Source organism: Lacerta agilis, chromosome 4 (genome assembly GCF_009819535.1).
Source record: "Lacerta agilis isolate rLacAgi1 chromosome 4, rLacAgi1.pri, whole genome shotgun sequence".
NCBI lineage: Eukaryota > Metazoa > Chordata > Lepidosauria > Squamata > Lacertidae > Lacerta > Lacerta agilis.
This window is the reverse complement of record NC_046315.1, coordinates 92,230,015-92,251,610: the sequence shown is the minus strand read 5'-3', so window position 1 is coordinate 92,251,610 and position 21,596 is coordinate 92,230,015. Positions and strand designations below refer to the sequence as shown.

The following is a 21,596-nucleotide window of genomic DNA, read 5'->3' as shown; positions in this document are numbered from 1 at the left end:
TCTCTGGGTTATTTGTGGGGCCTGCCTGGTGCTCTTGCATAGAATGCTCTGTCCTTTTATTTAAAATGCATCTCTGGGTTATTTGCGGGGCATAGAAATTCATTCATTATTATTTTTTTCAAAATATAGTCCGGCCCCCCACAAGGTCTGAGGGACAGTGAACCGGCCCCCTGCTGAAAAAGTTTGCTGACCCTTGCCTTTCAGGTGTTACAATTGTCCTCATTACCCTGACCTTTCATACCTGGGATGGATGGATGGATGGATGGATGGATAGATAATGACTCATCCTATTCTATTCTAATAATTTAACAAAACTTGTGTATCACTTAATTGTAAATATAGCCTCTAAGCAGATGATTTGCAACCTCTTTTATTGTTTTTAATACTGGTTTGTTAAAACTGTTGTAACCTGCCCTGGGACTTCATGGTAAAAGGTAAAGGTAAAGGGACCCTGTTAGGTCTAGTCGTGGACGACTCTGGGGCTGCGGCACTCATCTCACTTTACTGGCCGAGGGAGCCGGCGTACAGCTTCCGGGTCATGTGGCCAGCATGACTAAGCCGCTTCTGGCGAACCAGAGCAGTCCACAGAAATGCCGTTTACCTTCCCGCCGGAGCAGTACCTATTTATCTACTTGCACTGCATGCTTTCGAACTGCTAGGTTGGCAGGAGCAGGGACCAAGCAACGGGAGCTCACCCCATTGCGGGAATTCGAACCGCCGACCTTCTGATCGGCAATCCCTGCGCGCTGTGGTTTAACCCACAGCGCCACCCACGTCCCTTGGGACTTCATGGTAAAGGATGGGTAAGAAATCTAATTAATGATTATCATCATCAGGTGAGTGGCCATTGTGTTATTCCGTTGTGGCACAAATGGAGAGCTGACATGTTCCAGAAACGTCTCTATAGCAGAATTAGCGAAACATCTTTGCAACTCGTATTTTATCGTCTTGTTTTGCATGTTAAAGTATTGGTGGAAAGTGTGGATAAATGTATGTGGCTTCATTTGTCATATTTGGAAGACATATCTGAAATGTCCTTTCCCTCTGTTTTGGTGCAGTGTTCATTTGGCAAGAAGATTGCTGCAGCTAGAAAAGCAAAACACGTTGCTTGTAAAAGATCTGGAACATCAGAAGGAACAAGTTGCCCAAATTTCACAAGAGGTACACAACTCTCAACAATATCTATACATATATATTCCATACATCCTGAAATGTCATTTTTAAGCAACATTTTTACTGCATTTGTTAGCCAACTGAAGAAAGCATGCACACTAACCCTTTTCAGAGCAATTTATGTTGTATTGAAGCAGAGATCAAAATACAGATTAGTGTGCAGACTAAACAAAAATGCAGACTAGACAGATAAGTCTCTGTTTTCTGAGCTGGGGAAGAACTAGCAAAACTGGTTCAGTGTTCTTGAGGTTCTCCCCCTCCCCATGTAATATTGCTGCTTTTATATAGTTTCTTTTAGATTCCTTATCCACTAAAACATACATACCTGATAAGTCACTAACTTTCCTAGATTTCTCTGGCTTTTGAGATTTTTAGCATACGAAGTTCGTTAACTTCTGACACAACTGGTAAAATAGCAAAATTCTTTCTGAACTTACCAATCTTTAAAAATCTGCTTTTAACTGAAATTTATGGAGTGTTCTTTTATTGATACTCTGGTTGTTGCACCTAAAGCCAAAATCATAGAATTGTAGCATTGGAAGGGACCCTGAGGGTCATCTAGTCCAACCCCCTTTGATGCAGGAATCCTGCCCACAGTTGGCCCTGGGTGGACTTGAGCCACCAACCATCTGATTAACAGCCAGACACACTGACCCATTGTGCCACCAGGGTGGGGGTGGGGGTCAAATTGCCTATAGCCAAAACACACTGGGTTCCATGGTGGGTGGTCTTGCCAAAGTCATTTTTCATGGAACCCCACAACCTCTTTCTATTTTATTTTAATTTTTTTACCTTGCACATAAAGCTGAATGTGTGCAAGTTAAATGTGCATATGTTGCAGGCTTGCTGCATGAAGAAGGTGCCTTATACCAAGTTATACTAGCGTATCTCCCCCATCCCTGCTCAGCCAGGACCCAGCCAACTGAGCCAAGCCTGGTGGATTGTATGCCATGAGAAAGGGGTGTCCAGGGGTGTGACCAGAGACTGGGGGCTTAGACTGCTCAGCTCTGTCACATGACCTGGCAGCCCGGCATAGGTTAAGCTAGCCAAAAGGGTGGTGTAACTCGGATACTATTTTAAAGGCTTGTTTTCCCTCTGTCAGACTGAGATCTGGGATCTGACACACCCACTTAATTTACACCAGCTTGCTTTACACCAGCTTCTTGTGCATAGGATTGCTCCCTAAAGGCTTTTTATAGTGTTAGCAAGCTGTATGGGAGCTAAATACTCTTAAAAAGTGAAACTTTAAAAATTCCTAGGTTAGCATCCATTTTACTGATCACTCTAGATTTGCCTTTAGAAGTGTTTGCTATATATATGTTATATATTTGAAATGACTACCAAATTCTTGATGTGGTATGTTCTAAGGCAAGGCTGAGAAGGAAATAAAGAAGTCTTTAAATGCACATCTTGGCTGCATGTCTGAGATGGCGTGACAGTTGTGGTTCACTCTCAGCCAGTTACAACTGAAATTTAAGCTCGGTGGGGTTTAAACTGTTGTCCAGGAACTTTTACAATTGTGTTCATGTGCAGTTTACAAGATGATGTTATTAAGAGAGTATAGGGATGCGGGGTGGCGCTGTGTCTAAACCACTGAGCCTCTTGGGCTTGCCGATCGGAAGGTCGGCAGTTCGAATCCCTGCCACGGGGTGAGTTCCCGTTGCTCTGTTCCAGCTCCTGCCAACCTAGCAGTTTATGCCTGTGCAAGTGGATAAATAGGTACCACTGCAGCGGGAAGGTAAACAGTGTTTCCATGCGCTCTGGCACTCGTCACGGTCCTCCATGCGCCAGTAGCAGTTTAGTCATGCTGGCCACATGACCCAGAAAGCTGTCTGTAGACAAACGCCGGCACCCCTCACCCTGAAAGCGAGATGAGCACCACAACCCCTCACCTTTGACTGGACTTAACCGTCCAGGGGTCCTTTACCTTTTTTATTTAAAGAGTACTGTTCTCATTCCTGAAATTGAAAGAATGATACTTTTTCCTCCTCACAGCGGGACAGAGGTAATTCGTTGTGAACCAAGTACAACAGCCTTACAGGTATCTCATTGAGTCTGTACAACAGAGAGATTCTCAGATACTTTTACAGAAAGAACAAATTGCACAGCTTGAGAAGGATATTAGGTAAGCATTCAGAATATACTATATATTATTTTAGTTGGATTCTGGATTCTTTTTCTTCATTTTAAGGTCCGTTTAATGGCAGGACGAACAACAATACCAAATGATGATGGTTTAGTCAAAAGTTTTTATCTGGCTGCCAGTATATAAAAAAAATCTACTGCATTATTTGTTGTGTGCCTTGGTATGTTTTATTGGTTGGTTGCACATCATTACCTATTTTACTTGAACCTTTGAGGAAACCATTTTTGCAACACTGCTGCTCTTTATTAAATACCTATTTCAAAGTGGCAATCAGCACAGACATTGAAAAGATGTACTGTAATCTTAGTCTCACATATGACTTCCTTGCCTCCTTGAAATTCAAGGGGCATGAATTACTCATGCTACCTTCCTGCAAAGCCAGCAGCCTGCGTGAAGATTCAATCTCACGGTCAGTTGTGCATTTTCTCTGAATGATGGGCTCAATATCTTAGTACTTAATACCACACATCCTCCATGAAGGATCATTGACTTAAGAAGCAGTGTATGCAGCAGTTAGTCCTTCTTTAACGTTTTATTCCCTTTTCTCCAAGGGCAACGGTTAAATTCTCAGTGTAAGAAATGATTTCTCAAACGTCATAAAGCTTATTATTATTTGTACAGCCAAACATGTAAGTTTAAACAATGCCTGTGGCAACTTCTTTGTAGAAAATTTGGTTGTAGAGTGCCACCTGTGTTCCTCCTTTGCTCTTTAGGTCAGTTATAGGCAGCAAATAAGTATTTCTTCATTATAAGACTGAAGAGTGAACTGTCCCAGAATCTTATGTTTCGCAGGTCATTCATTCCAAAGCAGTATTTCCCGGGTTCTATCTGAGGAACTTTTTCTGTAGTAAAATTGTAGGCACACTTCTTTTTTAACGTGTGCATACACATGAGAATTACTTGCCCACAGAGGATCCTCTTAATTGGAAGTAGCTGAGTCTACAACTTGTATAGGGAGATGGCAGGCAGTCCCATCTAGTGGTAAATTAATTCTGTTCTCCGTCTCAAAAGCAATAGATGGATGCAAACCCACAGCAGGGTTACTCTACCCTGGGTGGGAGGTAGGGAGGACAGGGAACTGATTGGGAAAAGGGAAAGCCAGAGTATAGAATCATGGAGAAATGCAGCGTGCCTCCTCCTTTGCCGGTAGAGACTTTGTGCTAATTGCAGCTTTTAATTAGTTTCTCTCTCCTGGCACATTTGTATACCCCAGGACAAATTTTGAGAATTGCTAATGTCATCTTTGCCCTCAGATAACATGTCATGTTCAGCTAATTACAGTCTTTTCCTATTGTATTATAATAGCAGTCATTATAGGATGTGTCTGCTCCTTATGGATCACAGTTATATATATCAGTATGTCTTGAGTGCCACGAGGAAGGCTGGTTTTGATGTCAGACCAGTCAGACTTGTCCCCTCTCCCCCTGCCCAGGACCAACAGCCCTGGGAGAAGGATGGGAGCGAGGGAGGCATGCAGACACCATTAGGGCCTGTGGCGGTCAAGACCCTCTCCACCCACAAGGCCAACAGACATCATTGCCCTGTGAGAAGGATGAGGAGGAGGGTTTGGGGGAGGGCGTTGTTTGCGTTACCGTAAAATAGTAGAAATGTTAAATTGTAAACCACCTTGAATGCCTTGTCAAAAAGAAGTATGTTGTTGTTGTTGTTCAGTCGTTCAGTCGTGTCCGACTCTTCGTGACCCCATGGACCAGAGCACGCCAGGCACGCCTATCCTTCACTGCCTCTCGCAGTTTGGCCAAACTCATGTAGTCGCTTCGAGAACACTGTCCAACCATCTCATCCTCTGTCGTCCCCTTCTCCTTGTGCCCTCCATCTTTCCCAACATCAGGGTCTTTTCTAGGGAGTCTTCCCTTCTCATGAGGTGGCCAAAGTACTGGAGCCTCAACTTCAGGATCTGTCCTTCTATACAAATCCAATAAACCAAATCAAATTTAAATAAACAAATCAAATAAACAAATCAAAATAAACAATAAACAAATCAAATTCAGAATTTCCAAGTGGGTATATAAAACATTTTAAAAGAAAAACATACAATAATTACAGTTCAGCACAGTTGGTTGGAGTGTTCTCGAAGCGACTAGCATGAGTTTGGCCAAAACTGCGGGAGGCAGTGGAGGATAGGCGTGCCTGGCGTGCTCTGGTCCATGGGGTCACGAAGAGACGGACACGACCTGAACTGACGCCTGAACAACACAGTAACAGAAAGCTTTAACTTTCCAGGATTAGTGTGCCTGGGACTTAAAACTTTCCGTCTTGTCCACGTGACCTCATTTCTTAATTTGTCTCACCTTAATTCAAAACCGGCAAGGGTAATGCTGCTCCCTCCTTTTATTTTTGTTGATGTTTTTTAATCTCAGTTACCTCTAGGTGATTTAAGCAGGATAGCGTGGAGAAGCTCATTGTGACACACTTCATCTCTTTATTTAAAGTATCCCCAAACGATGCATCTCCACCTTTTTCTCGTAAACCTGAACCAAGACACAAGTTGTTCCAGCATTTTTCCTCATATGTCTTCTACAGCATTTTTATCAACCTCGTTTTGTTTTTGTTTTTTTTTAATCTGAATCCCATCCAATTTTTCAACAGCCTCCTTGAACTTTGATGGCTTGTGCTATGCTTGAACAATGCTAATAAATCAAACCAGAATTTAATTTATTGTGCTTTTTCGGTTATAGAGCAATATTAAAGAAAATAGCTCAGCTGACTAAGCTCTCTCATTTGATTAATAGTACAAAGCATGAACTACTTAAACTAGTATATTTTAATGTTTACAGTGGTTTGTCCCATTGAAATCAGTGGTGCGTGGGGTGGTTTGAATAATGGTTAAAATGGTCACAGCCTAAAGATAGCATTCATGTTTTCCTTTTGAAATGAATGTAACATACAGGTTTTAATGGGGACAAAGTTTTTCGTATGCTGTTGCTTCAGCATATGCTCGTGGTTGCCAAGAATTGCTTTACAAATTCATGTTGTAACCAGAATAAAAGATTAGAAAAGATCATCCCTTGCTATTACTGTGTTTCCTAATACTATCGCTTTTTCTACCAGTCTTTTAAATAAAGAAAGGCGGCTTTGCTGCGTGTCAAGAATCAAATGGCAGCAGATTTAGAAAGACTTCTAAATCACCGTGAGGTAATCTCTTGTTTTAGCATAGCTGTTACCATATATTGGGTTTTTCCCAACGTGTTAGTCATGGGGCTGTTTTGTTTTTCTCTCTGCCTAATGTTATTAAATATACTAGAAGCAAATGCCCATCCAAGCACCTCCCTCACATTTCCCAGGTATTTCCCTTTATCCTCTGCCCCTCCAGTTGCCTCACAAGGTTGGCTCTTGAAGGTGCTCTCACTGCTGAAATTTAACTTGGGTGATGATAGCTTCTGTGATGGATAATTAAACTCATGCCAGCCACAGAATGTACTGCTGCACATCTCAGTCTGACTTGTTTTGTTCAGCTCACTGCACCTTCCTAAGCCCATCATGCCACATTACTTCTCTGCTTGGCATTTACCATATTTTTCCATCTATAAGCTGCCCCCATGTATAAGTCCCCTTTTGGGGGACTCAGATTTAAGAAAATCCACCCTCAGCACTATCCGTGTACGATGTCACCCCTAATTTGGACATTATTTTTTAGGGGGTGGAACCTAGTCTTATACACAGAAAAATACGGAATTTGTTTTTTATTTGAAATATATATATTCACACTTCTACTCACAGGGCCACTGGGGAATACACAGTTTGTTCTCAGCATAACTTGCAAAGCAGGGCAAGCTGTCACTGAAACCATGGTTTAGCGTTACACAAGCAGGCAAAGCGAGCCCGAGTCTTGTGTCTCCTCCATCTTCCCCCACCTCCTCTATTGCAACCACAAGAGAAGTACGGTAATTGAAGTTTTTCATTTCCAACTACAGGCATTTCAATGTTATGTCTGAATCTGGACAAACTATTTAGTTTTTGTTTGTTCGTTTGTGAAATGTAGTTAATGTCAATTTGTGGTATATGCCTCCAGCTTCTTTATTAGCTGAGGTAATAGAGAATTGGAGCGAAAGCTTCCAAACTACTTGTGGACAAGGGTGGGGCGGTGGTGGCAGTGCATGAGCCCAAGGCTTCCCAGGTTTTGTTCACTTCAGTTTAGTGTTGCATCAAACAAGGCTGTTTTCTCCCTCCCTCACTGGAAATGTCCTGAGATTACCAAGGTAGAAAACTGAAAAGCACATGGAACCACTTGCTCTTCCAAAACCAATGCAGATCTTGAACATTTCTGCAGAAAAGCTTGAAAGATCTATTTTTGATTGGGAGGAGTTGGGGAAAGAGGTTGTGTATCTCTTGATGCGTGGCATTACCTTGCTAGAATACTTTTAAAAATTGCACTCAGCAATGAACACAGAGATTGGCTTTTTGTATATATGTTTAAACTCTGTGTTTAGTACCTGGTGCCACTCTGGGTATTACTTTCACTTGAGCAAGTTAACTTAATATCTGTGTGCTTAATTTCTTCCTCTTTTAAATCATTATATCACCCCTTATGCTGCTTTACAAATGTGTTCTAGGTTTAACCGTTGGCAAAGTACTTTCAGATGATAAAATGAAAAGTTCTATTAAATTACAAAGAGCTTTAGTTTTGTGTTAAGAACTCTTTGTACATTAATTTCCATAAATGCCACCAGCTGTTTTCTTTATACATTTATGGCTACCATTGTCTTGCATGTGTAATGAATGGTTAAGTTGTGATACACATGCTATTAAAAATATTTTAGTACTTACGCTAGGTGTATTATACCTTTTTATTATGTCCTTAACACATGGTGTCATGCAGTATTAACAGAGGAACTCATTCATTTTACCCTCTGTGAAAAAAGATGTTTCTCAAGAAGAGAGCTTTTAAATACATGCAAAGACAAAGTTGCCAGCTTTATATAAACGGTTGAAGACTTTGTACATTTTCCCACAACAAGATGTTAACTATTCTAATGTGCTTCTTTTATCTGGTGGCACTTTGTGAAACTTGATTAACAAAACCCATCTTAGCAACTATTCTTATATGCCTTATACTAGAAGAAGGAACTGACTTCCATGTTAGGTTGCATGGGGCCCTGGGTGACCCACAAAATTCCCCATGAAGGGGCCAGGCACCCACAAATTTCAGTGCAAGGGCTATGCAATCTGCATGGCACCCATGACCCCAGGCACCCACAGTCGCAGGGCCAAGTTGGCACTCCTGTTAGGTTGTACCTTATAATGGGGTTATTGAATCTCAACTGTTGTTGACGCTGTCGAGCTAAACTTCCTTTATCTCTCCTGAAAAACTCTGTGTCGTAAACACTTAAAGTAAAAATGTATCACACCATTACAGTACAAGTCTCATGGATATGAAAGTAACTTAGGTTGCCATCCACTGCACACAGTCGGGCCTACTTTTGAGTGGACATATATAGGATTGCCCTGTTAATGAAGCAGTAAGATTTGTATCTTTTTGGTCCCACTGTGTTTATGCTGTGATGTACCATCTTGGCCGTCTCTTAGTGCAGACCCAGGCTTGAGCTTCTACAGCTGCCACCTGCCATGAACCACTATGGCAGGATTGGCAGCAACAGCAGCAGATATGTTCTATGCTATTGATAATACATTATCCTCTTGTTAATTGTGCTGTTTTAAATGTGCATTTTATATTCTACTTCCTTTAGTAAAGTTTTCATTTGAAATGCTTAAGATAATATTTTAGTTTCCCCTTAATTATGTTGCTTTTGAATGTATATTTATATTTGACTTTCTTCAGTAATGTTTTACTCTGGAATGTTTTATTTGATGTTTTTTATGTTGTTGTAAACTGCTTTGAGATTTTTTCCTTTAAATATGAAGTTGTATAGAAATGAAATAATTAATAATAATAATAATATACCACACACAGGGAACCATTGTATCACCAGTGCTTTCAAAAATCCCTCCACTGTGTAGAGTCACATGGGAGCAATGAATTACAACTGAATAAGTTGCGGAATTACAATTTTATTACCAATACGTAAAACAATGGAGAGACCTGGTCGAATAGAGACATTGGATTCTTATTCATTATACATGATTTAAGCTATTCTTGGCCATCTCATCACATTCCTTTTCCTGTAAGACCAATTACAGCGTTAACAGTCATCAACTGGTCTACCACACCTATCAGCCAATCACCCATTCCCACCACCCTTCTGAGTAATACCCTCCCACCCTCTCCCCTCTCACTATATAGAAATACAATACTATATTATATATTATATATATATATATATATAATATATCTAATATATTATATATATATAATTCCTTCCAGTAGCACTTAGAGACCAACTAAGTTTGTTATTGGTATGAGCTTTCGTGTGCATGCATTTTTATTTTGTTTCAACTACGGCAGATCAACATGGCGGGTACCTACCTGTAATTAGAACTATATACAGGTGATACTCAAAAATTTGAATATAGTGGAAAAGACATTTATTTCAGGAATTCACCTTAAAGGTGAACTAACATATGAGATAGAATCATGACATGCAAAGCGAGAGATGTCAAGCCTTTATTTGTTATAATTGTGATTATTATAGCGTACAGCTGATGAAAACACCAAATTCACTATCTCAGAAAATTAGAATATTGTGAAAATGTGCAGTACTCAATCCATAACACCTGCAAAGGGTTCCTGAGTCTTTAAGTGGTCTCTCAGACTGGTTCAGTAGGAATCATAATTATGGGAAAGGCTGCTGACCTGGCAGTTGTGCAGGAAAACCATCATTGAGACCCTCCACAAGGAGGGAAAGCCTCCAAAGGTAATTGCAGAAAGAAGTTGGGATGTTCCCAAAGTGCTGTATCAAAGCACATTACTGGAAAGTTATGAGGAAGGGGAAAGTGTGTAAGAAAAAGGTGCACAAGCAGCAGGGATGACCGCAGCCTGGAGAGGGATGTCAGGAAAAGACCATTCAAATGTGCTGAGGACTTTCACAAGGAGTGGACTGAGGCTGGAGTTAGTGCATCAAGAGCCACCACACAGAGATGGATCCCTGGAGATGGGCTTCAAATGAATGTCATATTCTCTGTCAAGCCACTCCTGAACAAGAAACAATGTCAGAAGCATCTTACCTGGGCTAAAGAAAAAAGAACTGGTCTGTTACTCAGTGGTCCCAAGTCCTCTTTTCTGATGAGAGCAACTTTTGCATCTCATTTGGAAACCAAGAACCCAGAGTCTGGAGGAAGAATGGGGAGGGGCACACAATGCCAGATGCTTGAAGTCCAGTGTGAAGTTTCCACAGTCTGTGTTGATTTGGGGAGCCATGTCATCTGCTGGTGTTGGTCCACTGTGCTTCATTAAGTCCAGGGTCAATGCAGCTGTCTGCCAGGAGATTTTGGAGCACTTCATGCTTCCTTCCGCAGACGAGCTTTATGGGGATGCTGACTTCATTTCCAGCAGGACTTGACACCTGCCCACACTGCCAAAAGTACCAACACCTGGTTCAATGCCATGGGATTACTGTGCTTGATGGCCAGCAAACTCGCCTGACCTGAACCCCATAGAGAATCTATGGGTCATTGCCAAGAGAAAGATGAGAGAATGAGATCCGAGCAATGCAGAAGAAGTGAAGGCCGCTATTGGAGCATCCTGGTCTTCCATAACACATCAGCAGTGCCACAGGCCAATAGCATCCACACCACGCCACATTGACGGCAAGTACTTGATTGCAAAAGGAGCCCAAACCAAGTACTGAGACATATGCAGCTTTACTTTTCAGAGGGTCAATATTGTCTATTTGCAATCCTTGTTTTGTTGATTTCATTTAATATTCTAATTTTTCTGAGATTGTGACTTCATCAGCTGTACGCCATAATCATCACATATATAACGAATAAAGGCTTGACATCTCTCGCTTTGCATGCCATGAGTCTATTTCATATGTTAGTTTCACCTTTTAAGTTGAATTCCTGAAATAAATGTACTTTTCCACGATATTCTAATTTTTTGAGTATCACCTGTATAAAGGTCTGGTGACTTCTGTTTCAGTGTATCTGAAGAAGTGTGCATGCACACGAAAGCTCATACCAAGAACAAACTTAGCTGGTCTCTAAGGTGCTGCTGGACAATTTTTTCCCCCCTATGGCAGCAATGAGCTCTTGTGAGAATTCCAGCAAGATCTTGCCAGAAGCCTCCACTGTGCGACCCCTGTAAGCGAGGCTTCTGCAGGGGGGACAGGCACCCCCGGGCAGTGGGGTTGCTGCTGTTGCTCTGCCTAAGACTGGCCTGGCTGAGCAAGTTGCACTGGCGTGTCTTTGACTGAGCCAGGGTTGATGACTTAATTCCAGCTGAGACAGGAATCATCCAGCTAAGCCACCGTAAGCTGTTCATCCCAGCAGATCTTGCCATAGGATTGCCCCCTAAGAGTCTGAGAAAGATGCAAGAAGCAGGCAGGTAGTTTTAAGGGTCAGATAAGCAGAAGCAAGTTCAGAAGTGCTTTGGGTAAACTGTCAAGAAAGGCTGCCAGCGGCCTTTTCTTGCCTTATCAGAGCTAGGCACAACTGGGGTGGTTTATGTTTCCTGGAGGAAACCCTGGAGTGAAGCAGGGCAGAGTTGGGGAGAGAATAATAGCTCATTCTGTCCCAGATGCTCTGTGCAGATAACAGTATTTATTACATAAAATACAAGCCAAAAGGCAAAAGGTCTCAGTCTGAAAAAGCTTACCTTCCACGGCACTCGGCAAACCTCTTGCCTCTTGTCTTTTTTCCTTTTCTATACTAGAGTCGCAGCTACACTGTTTGTGAACCGTTGTCTGGCTACACAGTGGATAATACACTTGCTTGAATACACTTGACAGATTACATATGTTTTTATATTGTTCTACATGGGCAATTTAGGGCCAGATTCAGATTGAATTAAAATAAACCTTTGTGTGAGATCCAAGAATGTTTCACGGGCCTTGAAAAGTGTTTCTTTCTTTCTCCGAGGCTTGTGTGGTCTGATAAGTTTCCAGTCACACATTTCCTTTTTATTGAACTCCTGAAAGACTACTCTGCATTTCACAAAAGACACAGGGAATGTGAGATAATGCATTTTATCAGGCCGACTCCTATTCAGAATGTAGTCTGTGGGCTTCCAGGTGTTTCTCAGGCTGTATATTCAAGGAAAGCGGAGTGGGCAGCCTGCTGTTTCTGTGTCTGTGGTCCTTATTTTGACGATTTTAAAAAGCATTCTCCCCCCGCCCACAAGATATACTATGTTCTGTGGGTTAAACCACAGAGCCTAGGGCTTGCTGATCAGAAGGTCGGCGGTTCGAATCCCCGCGACGCGGTGAGCTCCCGTTGCTTGGTCCCAGCTCCTGCCCACCTAGCAGTTCGAAAGCACGTCAAAGTGCAAATAGATAAATAGGTACCGCTCCGGCAGGAAGGTAAATGACGTTTCCGTGCGCTGCTCTGGTTCGCCAGAAGTGGCTTAGTCATGCTGGCCACATGACCCAGAAAAACTCTGCGGATAAACGCCGGCTCCTTTGGCCAGTAAAGCGAGATAAGCACCGCAACCCCAGAGTCGGACATGACTGGGCCTAATGGTCAGGGGTCCCTTTACCTTTAAGACTCATGATCATCCTTGCACTTCATCGTTCCCCTCTTTCTCTTCCTGCTGCAATTGCTGCTCTCATTTGGAGGATCCCGCCCCCTTTATGCTGTGTACAACAGTGTTTGGATGCTTCTGGTGTTTCTGCTAATTTTCTCATTCTCTGGAGGCCACTGGGGGGGGGGACTTCTTGTCATCGCCCTTGCTCACACCATTAAATACTTCCTGAGGGAGAATGAGAATGGGCAGCAGCAGCACAATAAGTTTCCAGGACTGGTGCGCTTTCTTTCTTTATTTGCTTATTTGTTTAAAGCATTTATACCCAGCCCTTCAGCCAAAAACCTTCCCAGAGTGGCTTGCAAAATTCAGTAGTCAGACCTCCTTACAATCTTAAAGACATTCCCAAGGAAAGGAATAGAAAAGCCACTTCTCAGAGCAGCTGATGGCAGCAAGGAGACATGTCCTTTTGAGGACTCCCTCAGCAGCAAAGGGGCTGTGACTATTTCTCATCAACCTTTATTTTTCTCTCTTTAGCCTCCAAGGCAATACAACCAGCTCCAGTGATACCAAAGAGGAATGTGGGGGAGCATTTGTCCCCTGCACCCTCTACAAAGGAGCTCTCACTCGAAAACTTCGCCCATAATAAGCCCTATAGAAAGAGCTGAATAATATCTGAATCAGGAGAGGCCGTCCAGTACTGGTGCCTGGATTCAGTGGTGTTATGGATGATGCAAAATAAGCTGAGCCTGAATATTGGGGAGATAGAAGCTCACTGTCGGTGAGGGTCTGAAAAAGTGGCCAGTTTCCTGCCCTGGAAAGCCTTATAACTGGAAGAACTTGGCAATCATTTTTTTTAATGATTCCTATGCAGTTTTGCATGCATTTTACTTACCAAGCAAAACTAAATTATATTGAATATCTTTTGAATTCCCAAGTAATGTTACAACTTTTTAGCAACCCTTATTTCTGGAATTTGAAAGTTGAAAAATTGAGCACATCCTACTTAGAGGCAGCACCTAATATTGATTCCGCACATGTAAGAAATCAGTGTTTAAATGTGGCAGCACCTAAACTTTGGAACTCCTTGCCTATTGGCATCAGATCTTCACTGTACCTTTTCCCCTGGATGGTTAAGTCCTGTCGAAGGCATGCTGGCCACATGACCCAGAAAGCTGTCTGTGGACAAACCTTTTCCATTACCTGCTTAAAACATATACAATGGACCCTCCGGATACAAATTAAATTCGTTCCGGGGGTCTGTCCGCAACCCGAAAAGTCCGTAGGCAAAGGCGCTGTTTCTGCGCACGCGCACGGCGCGATTGAGCACTTCTGCACATGTGCAGAGTGCGTGGCATAACCCGGAAGTATACACTTCTGGGTTTTCCGCATTCGTAACTCAAAAGTTACGTATTGGTATATTGTTACTTTTAATTATCTACTTATTTAACTTCTATAAGTAATATTAAAAATGATCAATAAAGGTCCTTGAGGTTTTATTACAGTCAAGCGGTATATAAATTTGGGAGTTTTAAAAAAGAAAAGGAAAAAAGGAGACTAGAATGAACATTGCCAATGCTCAAAATACCCATTTCATCTCTGAAATATTTTCCTTTTTTGTCATGAATATCCAACCCATTGGGAGTGGGGGAGATGGGTCAGTTGAGGGATTTCCTTTCTATTTTTAAAAATGAATATCCAGTCTCATCATGAGTTCTGTGAAATTCTAAAGCTGTCAGACTGCATTGTATTTAATCTAATCAACTGTGCATCTCCCTAAAAAAGGCTTATCTGTTCTGATACCGAAATCCCATTGCATGTGAAGGTGTTTGTCAGCTTTTCTATAGCTGCGTCTCCTTTTACTAGAGTTGTTCTCTAGCATGATTAAACTACTGAACCTTTCTAAAGATTATTTACCTGTGTCAGTAGACTGAAGGCATTCTTGAAAGGCTTCTGGCTCTCCTGCAACACTGAGCTTTATTAACATTTGTTTTCTGCTTTGTCAGGGAACAGCAAACATCTTTCTATGGCAGGCTTTTGGTTAAACTGCCTTTAGCCAAGTTCCTTCCTTGTTTTACTTTTTTATATAAGGCAATTTCAGAATCATGTTTCTAAGGAGAATTTATTCTTCCTTTTTGCCATATGTGCTACAGCCTTCTAAATACAAAATTGCTCTTGAACAATGCTTAGTTCCTTCAAACATTCAGCCAGAAGGTAATTATCATTTTTCTTCTACTAAGTTACTGTTCTGAGATCCTTGCTTCTATTAATGTTCTGTTTGTTTGCACGCGCACACACACACACACACACCACACAGAGAGAGAGAGAGAGAGAGAGGAATTACAGGGAAATTTCTGTATCCCCCCAAGTTAGCCCTGGAGCTATTTTCAACTACAGTTTAGAGAAGCAAGCAACAATTACTCTGTTAAGTGATTGTCAAGACAGTTCTGGTTCCTATTGTGCTGTTACCAGCACTTCTCATTTTTATTTTATGTTATCTATTGAGTTATTGTGTTACTTAAACATGAATACAAAAAGGCTACTGAATTTAGAACACCTGGAAGCTTTTTAGCAAACGGGTGCCCATTCATGCACACAATTTTGGGTGAGATGGGGCAGCTTTGAGTAACTTTCTTCTCCTTCTTAGACGTCGTCGTCCCCCACACACACCCCTGAGAATTGTCTTTTCATTTATTGTGTCCTGTAAACTTGTGCTGAATAAAATCTGGCTTTCAGGAAACACAGTTTCCATGCGCTGCAAAAATAAGCAAGGCTTAGTGATAGGAACGCAATGTAAGCGCCTCGGATTTTGATTTAGAGGGGAAATGTTCCACAAAATATAGGCAAAATTCATTGTGTTTGTTTGGATTGCAAGATCTAACTGGCAAGCACGTTACACAAAACGTACTTCGGAGAGAGAGCCAAGATTTTTTATTATTATTAAGGATAGGGGTTTTTAGCAAGAAACGGTTGCCAGTAAGATCATCCAAATATTTAAAAAGTCCTTAATTCATTTTCCCAGGTGACGATGAATCTTTCAGTCATGTTGCAGTAGCTGTCCAGCTGTGTAAACCCTTCTAGTTTTCTATTCAGATATAACAAATGAACAGAAACATACTTATGAACCACCAAAGCAGCAAGAGATAGCTCTGGAGCAGAAACACCTACAGATATTCTGTACGTTTGTTTGTTTTTTAAGGAATGGGTTGTTTTCCTCAGAGTAGACCCATTGAGATCTCATAAGTAATTTGGGATGCATTCAGTGCCTGGGATCCCAAGAACTACTCATCCAAGCTCTAGTACACTCTATGTCCTTGAGCAGGGGTCAGCAACCTAAGGCCCATGGGCCACAAGCGGTCCACGGGGGTCGTTTAACCGGCCCATGAGCCCCCCCAAAAAACCAAGCCGCCCGCTCAGCGAGTCCCTGTGTGCTGCACTAAACCAGCACAGCGCGGGGACTCTCTTCCGTGGCACCAGAAATCGTGTCTGCGCGTGTGCAGACGCCGGAAATTATGTCTGTGCAGATGCTGGAAATGGCGTCTATGCAGACACTGGAAATTGTGTCTGTGTAGACACTGGAAATCGTGGCATTTTAAATTTACATTTTACATTTGTGTACTTTGCCTGAAAGTTATGTTCATTGTGTCAATCACACTATACAATACATTCAGAGTTTACCCAAAAAAAATCCCTTGCTCCAGCAGACAACAAAGTTCTTTGTTTCGTTTTGTTTTTAATTGTGTTTTTTATTAAAGATTTTCTTGATTCACAAAAGTATGTGCAATGTCTCTTCTCGTATTTTTTCCAAGTAACATTTTTACAAGTTCTTTGTTTTGTTTGCAAGGGTGTTCTATGGGTGGTGATCTCCTTCCACATTGTCGTGATACATGTGCCAGAGTGTTGTCAAACTCGGCTCCTCCTCTTAAAGGGGTCAAAGGCAGCACACAACTGTCACAACAGAGGCTTTATAACCCCCCCCCCAAAAAAAAGGAAACCTGCTAAATTATTTTCAAAAATATTGTCAAGGGCTCTATGGTTTGAACCAGCTCATAGACTGATGCTGGAATAAGGCTGAAAAGCTCTCTGGGAATGGATGCACTCTGACTACTTCCAGTTTTCAACCCAATTCAGAGTGTCATTTAAGACCCTTAAAGTTCCAAATAGTTTGGGACCAGGATACATTAAGGACGGCCTTGTCTGATTTCCCCTCTCATTCAGGAAGACTGGCACTAGAGAGCTATAACAGACTGAGCAGTATTCAGTTACACATTGCGCTAGCGCAAGGATTAGAATTAGTGCAAGAGGATTTCTCCTCCTTCCTCCGTGTGTGCCCTGCGGCATCCCCAGATCTGTTCTGGAAGGTTTTTCGGGGGAACCCAAGAAATTTAAAGGGTATGCAGAGTGGGGGGGGGGGAGGTTTTTCCTGCACTTGTAGAACAATCTGCTTAGCACTATGTTGTGCTTGTATTGTTCCTTTGCTCAATTTACGGTATATTCTGCTCCATGAAGCTTTGGCTGGGTAGCAATTTGCTAATCTTCAAAGCCCCCACTTAAAATGATTACATTTAGATAAAAGTTTCTCGCATCACTTCTGGAAGACACCTAGATATTAGCTAAAAGAGGTTTTCATAAAAACTTTTTTTTTTTAAGTGCATTGAAGGCTTTCCTACTTTCTCAAATGTGATTTCCTCGTGTTCTGTGATGGCAATTAAGACCATGACTTACCCGTACCTCTCATGGAGGCTGTGCTGGTTTACAAGGAGCTGGGAAGATTTTTGGAGAGGGCATATTCTCCCTCTCCCTCTCCCTCTCCCCCCCTCCCTCGCCTGAGAGTTGGCCTCTCTGCAGGAGATATGATGGCCAAATAACTACTAAAAGATTGCCTTGTGTTCTCTGAAATGTAAACTCTCTATCAGCCTGAGAATTGCCCACCATTGTCATGTTTTGGAGTACAATTTCAACATCTCTTCAATCAGAACATGGTGCAGCAAAGTAGTACTCATTCACAGTGGTTGCTAAAATGAAAACATGATTTGCATCCCAATCCTATTATTTCCATAGCTTCCCAGTGCATATGCTTAGGATTGTAGCCTCAGTACAGTAAAGATGAAGCATGTGCTTGTATAATTGTCCCAGTTATTTTCATCGAGAAATTTTGTCTATGCATTGCTTTGGCAACATCTTTGCAGAGTTTACAACTTTCAGCAACATGTTGGTATCAGTTATGCAGCCCTTTGAAACAGCTGCTCTGCAGTTGAGCTGTTTTGACATGCCACTGCACATGGCTGAATTATGCAAATACTTGCAATATTAAATGACTGAGCAATAAGAAGAATGCACCCAGTGGATAAAGTGGTTTGGTGTGCTTTAAGGGTTTGCGGTGGTGTTATAAGGAGCCCATAACTGGAATATTGGGCATTTATTAAGTAGATGTAACAGTCAGTACAACAAAGTGTGCCTATTTTTACCTTTTGAGCAGAAGAATTTACACCCTACGGTATTATAGAGCTGCTTATAAGTAATTCTGTATGAGGAATGGCATGCTTTCATCCTCCAAGGCACATTTTCATAATTGTAACCAAAACTGTGAATCAATGTGAATTAAGAAATCTATTGTTAACTTGCAGTCTACTGCTACTTGCTTGTTGTTGTCTGACATTAAACTGCAAGCATTCATTTTTTTACACCATTGTTGCATGAGTTTATCCAGGCCTCCTTACATTTCCTTGAAGCCCAAATCATTGTGAAATAGATAAATATTATCTGTCAAGATGAAAAGTGACAAACGGAACCCCAAACTAGAATTTACATGCCCAGACGGTTCTGTTAATTTACTATTTTTCAACTTCTGATAATGAAGAAGACTTATTTTCAGAACTGAAACTGGATGCTTGTTTCATTCTTGTGTTTAAAAGAGTTTGCTTTTGTTGGTTGGTTGGTTGGTTGGTTGAAGTATGAAAGGGGTAGAATAATCCACCCTCAACAGAGCTCTGTGGTTGTGTTCAAACGTAACATTTAACCATGGTTTAGCAGTACGTCTACTACATCTAGCAAAGTGTTTTGCTTGTGCCCTCCCATGCAATAGGGAAGAGGGCTTCAGTAGAGTTTAGTTTCACTATTAGAAAATCCTGGGTTAGCATTATACTAAAATAAACTTTGGTTTGTTTAACAAACCAGCTTCATAACCATTGGTTTGACGTTGACTTGTTGCATAATTTAACAAATCTCTTAAACCGATATAACTACTTCAAACATAGCACTAAGTTGAAATGTTTTAACTGTCAAGCTAAACACTGCCTCAGCACAAGCCATGGGGAAGGGAGAGGTGCACACCAATGGGGCGCATTCATGCTCAACCATGTAGTGTGCAAACGTGGCCTGTCTCTCTCTCTTTAATTACTTTACTGAGCATATCTCCCGATTTGGAGGCAAGTCCAGAGCACTGATGTGTTGAGAGAGGCAAAAAATCAAAAAATTGCTTTTCTGTTTCAGAGAGGGAAACTCATCTCTTTACAACATTTTTCCCTATATTTACTGTGATCTTTGTCGTGTGCCTGTCTTCTGGATGTTCCCACTCCTCTCGCTTTACTGGGAGTAATAAGTGTTTTTTTGTATCTGCCTTTGTAAGACATGCTCTCTTTATCCCAGCCATCTGCCTCTTATTTGCAAGCATGCAGATTGGATTAAGCCAGTGCTCTGCCTTTTCAAAACAAACCTTTAAAAAGAATCGTTTTAAAATAAATGGCAGTTTAAGTGAAAAGAGCCAGTGGGATGCTTAACTGTGCTCTGTAAATCTTCTTCTGTCGCAGCATTTCACAAATGATGAGCTCCTATTTATATAAATCTTGTGCCTTTTTTATTTTATTACTTCCTTTATGAAGTGGTTTCAAATAAGTAATCAGACCAGAAAGGGAGATAACCATCCTTATTGTACAGTAATGGTTCCATTTCCATGGTTTGGTGAATAGAAAATGCGTGTTCTTATAACTAGTAATGGAGGCTTATAGTTTGACTTCTTTTTTTGTTAAGGAACTAGCTGTGATGAAACAGATGTTGATTCGTCTTCATGGTAAACCCCAAGGAGATAGTTTGCCCCAGAAACAGAGTCAAAATCTGCATGCAAAAGCCTTATCAAGTCCAGCAGTCAGTTTGCCTTTGGAACACGAGGCAGGAAATGTCTTTGCACCCAAACCAACAATATTTGTAAGTACAGCAACAGTTTTTATTTATTTTCATGGTACAGCAACTTTTAAATACCTGTATGCTTTTTTATTAGATCTTGGTAGATCAGTGTGGTAGATACAATGTTGGAACTATGACCTCTGAAATAAAGATGTGTGTTTTATTTTCAATAATTAAATGTTTAGTCCACCCTTCCCCTAAGTGTTCAAGGCAGCATACATTGTCTTCTTACCCAATTTATCCTCACAACAACCCTGTGAGGTGGTGACTTCACCTAGTGACTTCACGGCTCTGTCAGGATCTGAACCTGGATCCAATACTCTAACCACCATACCAGAATGCTCCTAATAAAGAGAGAAGTGAATGGTTCCTAAGGGGCAGAGCAACCCAAGCTATAGGAAGTCAGCATATGTTACACCAGGATAAATTATCCTGGGGCAATTTATTCCTGTTCCAAATTCAAGAGCAAGGATACTGCCAACTGAGCTAGTCTGAGTCTCGCAGAGGGAAAACAAGGACCACCTCTTCCCATTTAAACCTACCCAGACCCTGATATTATCTTCTGAGGTCCTTTTTCGTGTGCCTCCTCCATGACAGTTCCAGAGGGTGGCTGCGGGGATTCTTTGGCTGGAGCCTCCCGCGCACAGGACAAGGTCAACTGCACGCGGGATACCAGTTGCTGGGGGATCTGTGGCCAGCGCCTCACGTGCGCCCTTGCACGGAGCACCGGCCAAGCCTGTGGACGGGACGGCCGGTAATTCCGGAGCCCAGCTCACACCGTGCCGTGAAGAAGATTGTCCGCCAGGCTGAATCTGAAGGATGAGTGAGTTGATCGGATGAACGAATGCCTCGTAGATGGATCTGCAGGCACTTGCGACCTCTTTAGTTGTTCCAGAAAGTAAAGCACCAAAATAAAGGTGGCCAAAACGACGGCCAAATAATAAACTGGTAAACAGTAAAATTTAAACTAAAATGAAATAAAGACAACGACCATGGTCTCTTTCAAGACGGCTTTGGCTGACCCGCGTGGGCTATTTCTTCTCTCTGTACCTTGCCACGCAACCTTCTCTCTGGGCTTGTCCGTTCCACTGTCTTCCACGCTAGCTAGCTATCTCTCTCTTTCGTTATCTCTCCTTTCTCGCATTCTATCTATCCTATCTTCTCCCACGTTCTAATCCTCCTATCTGCCCAGCACGGGAGCCGCAGCCTTTTATTGACAAGAACAAACAACGTCATGATCAATACTTTTACCAATCAGAACACTGTTGCTGCCCTTGAAAAGGGCGGGAAGCAGATTAACTGACCACTAAACAATTTAAACTTGGAGCCAAAAAGTCCCGGCGGAGGGATCTCAGCGGCAAGCCGCCTGCTGGATCCTCCTTTCACTTTCACTTTGTCATGGAGGTATACATCAAATAGTGCATAAATGATAATAAACAGATATAAACGACCGCAGGTGCAGGCGCACCCACGAAGTGTATTCCCACAGGTGGCAACACG

At 41.9% G+C, this 21,596-nt stretch overlaps 1 protein-coding gene across 1 annotated transcript in view; it reads left to right on the top strand.

Annotated features, from left to right (window-relative positions):
- PIBF1 (progesterone immunomodulatory binding factor 1) overlaps nt 1-20,019 on the top strand; it is a 73,013-nt gene extending 52,994 nt beyond the window's left edge. The window contains 5 exon segments of the mRNA XM_033147976.1: nt 1,059-1,161; nt 3,169-3,187; nt 3,190-3,298; nt 6,389-6,472; nt 19,944-20,019. Coding sequence (XP_033003867.1) covers nt 1,059-1,161; nt 3,169-3,187; nt 3,190-3,298; nt 6,389-6,449 — 292 coding nt within the window. The 3' untranslated portion in view covers nt 6,450-6,472; nt 19,944-20,019.
- Nucleotides 20,020-21,596: the final 1,577 nt, after the last annotated feature.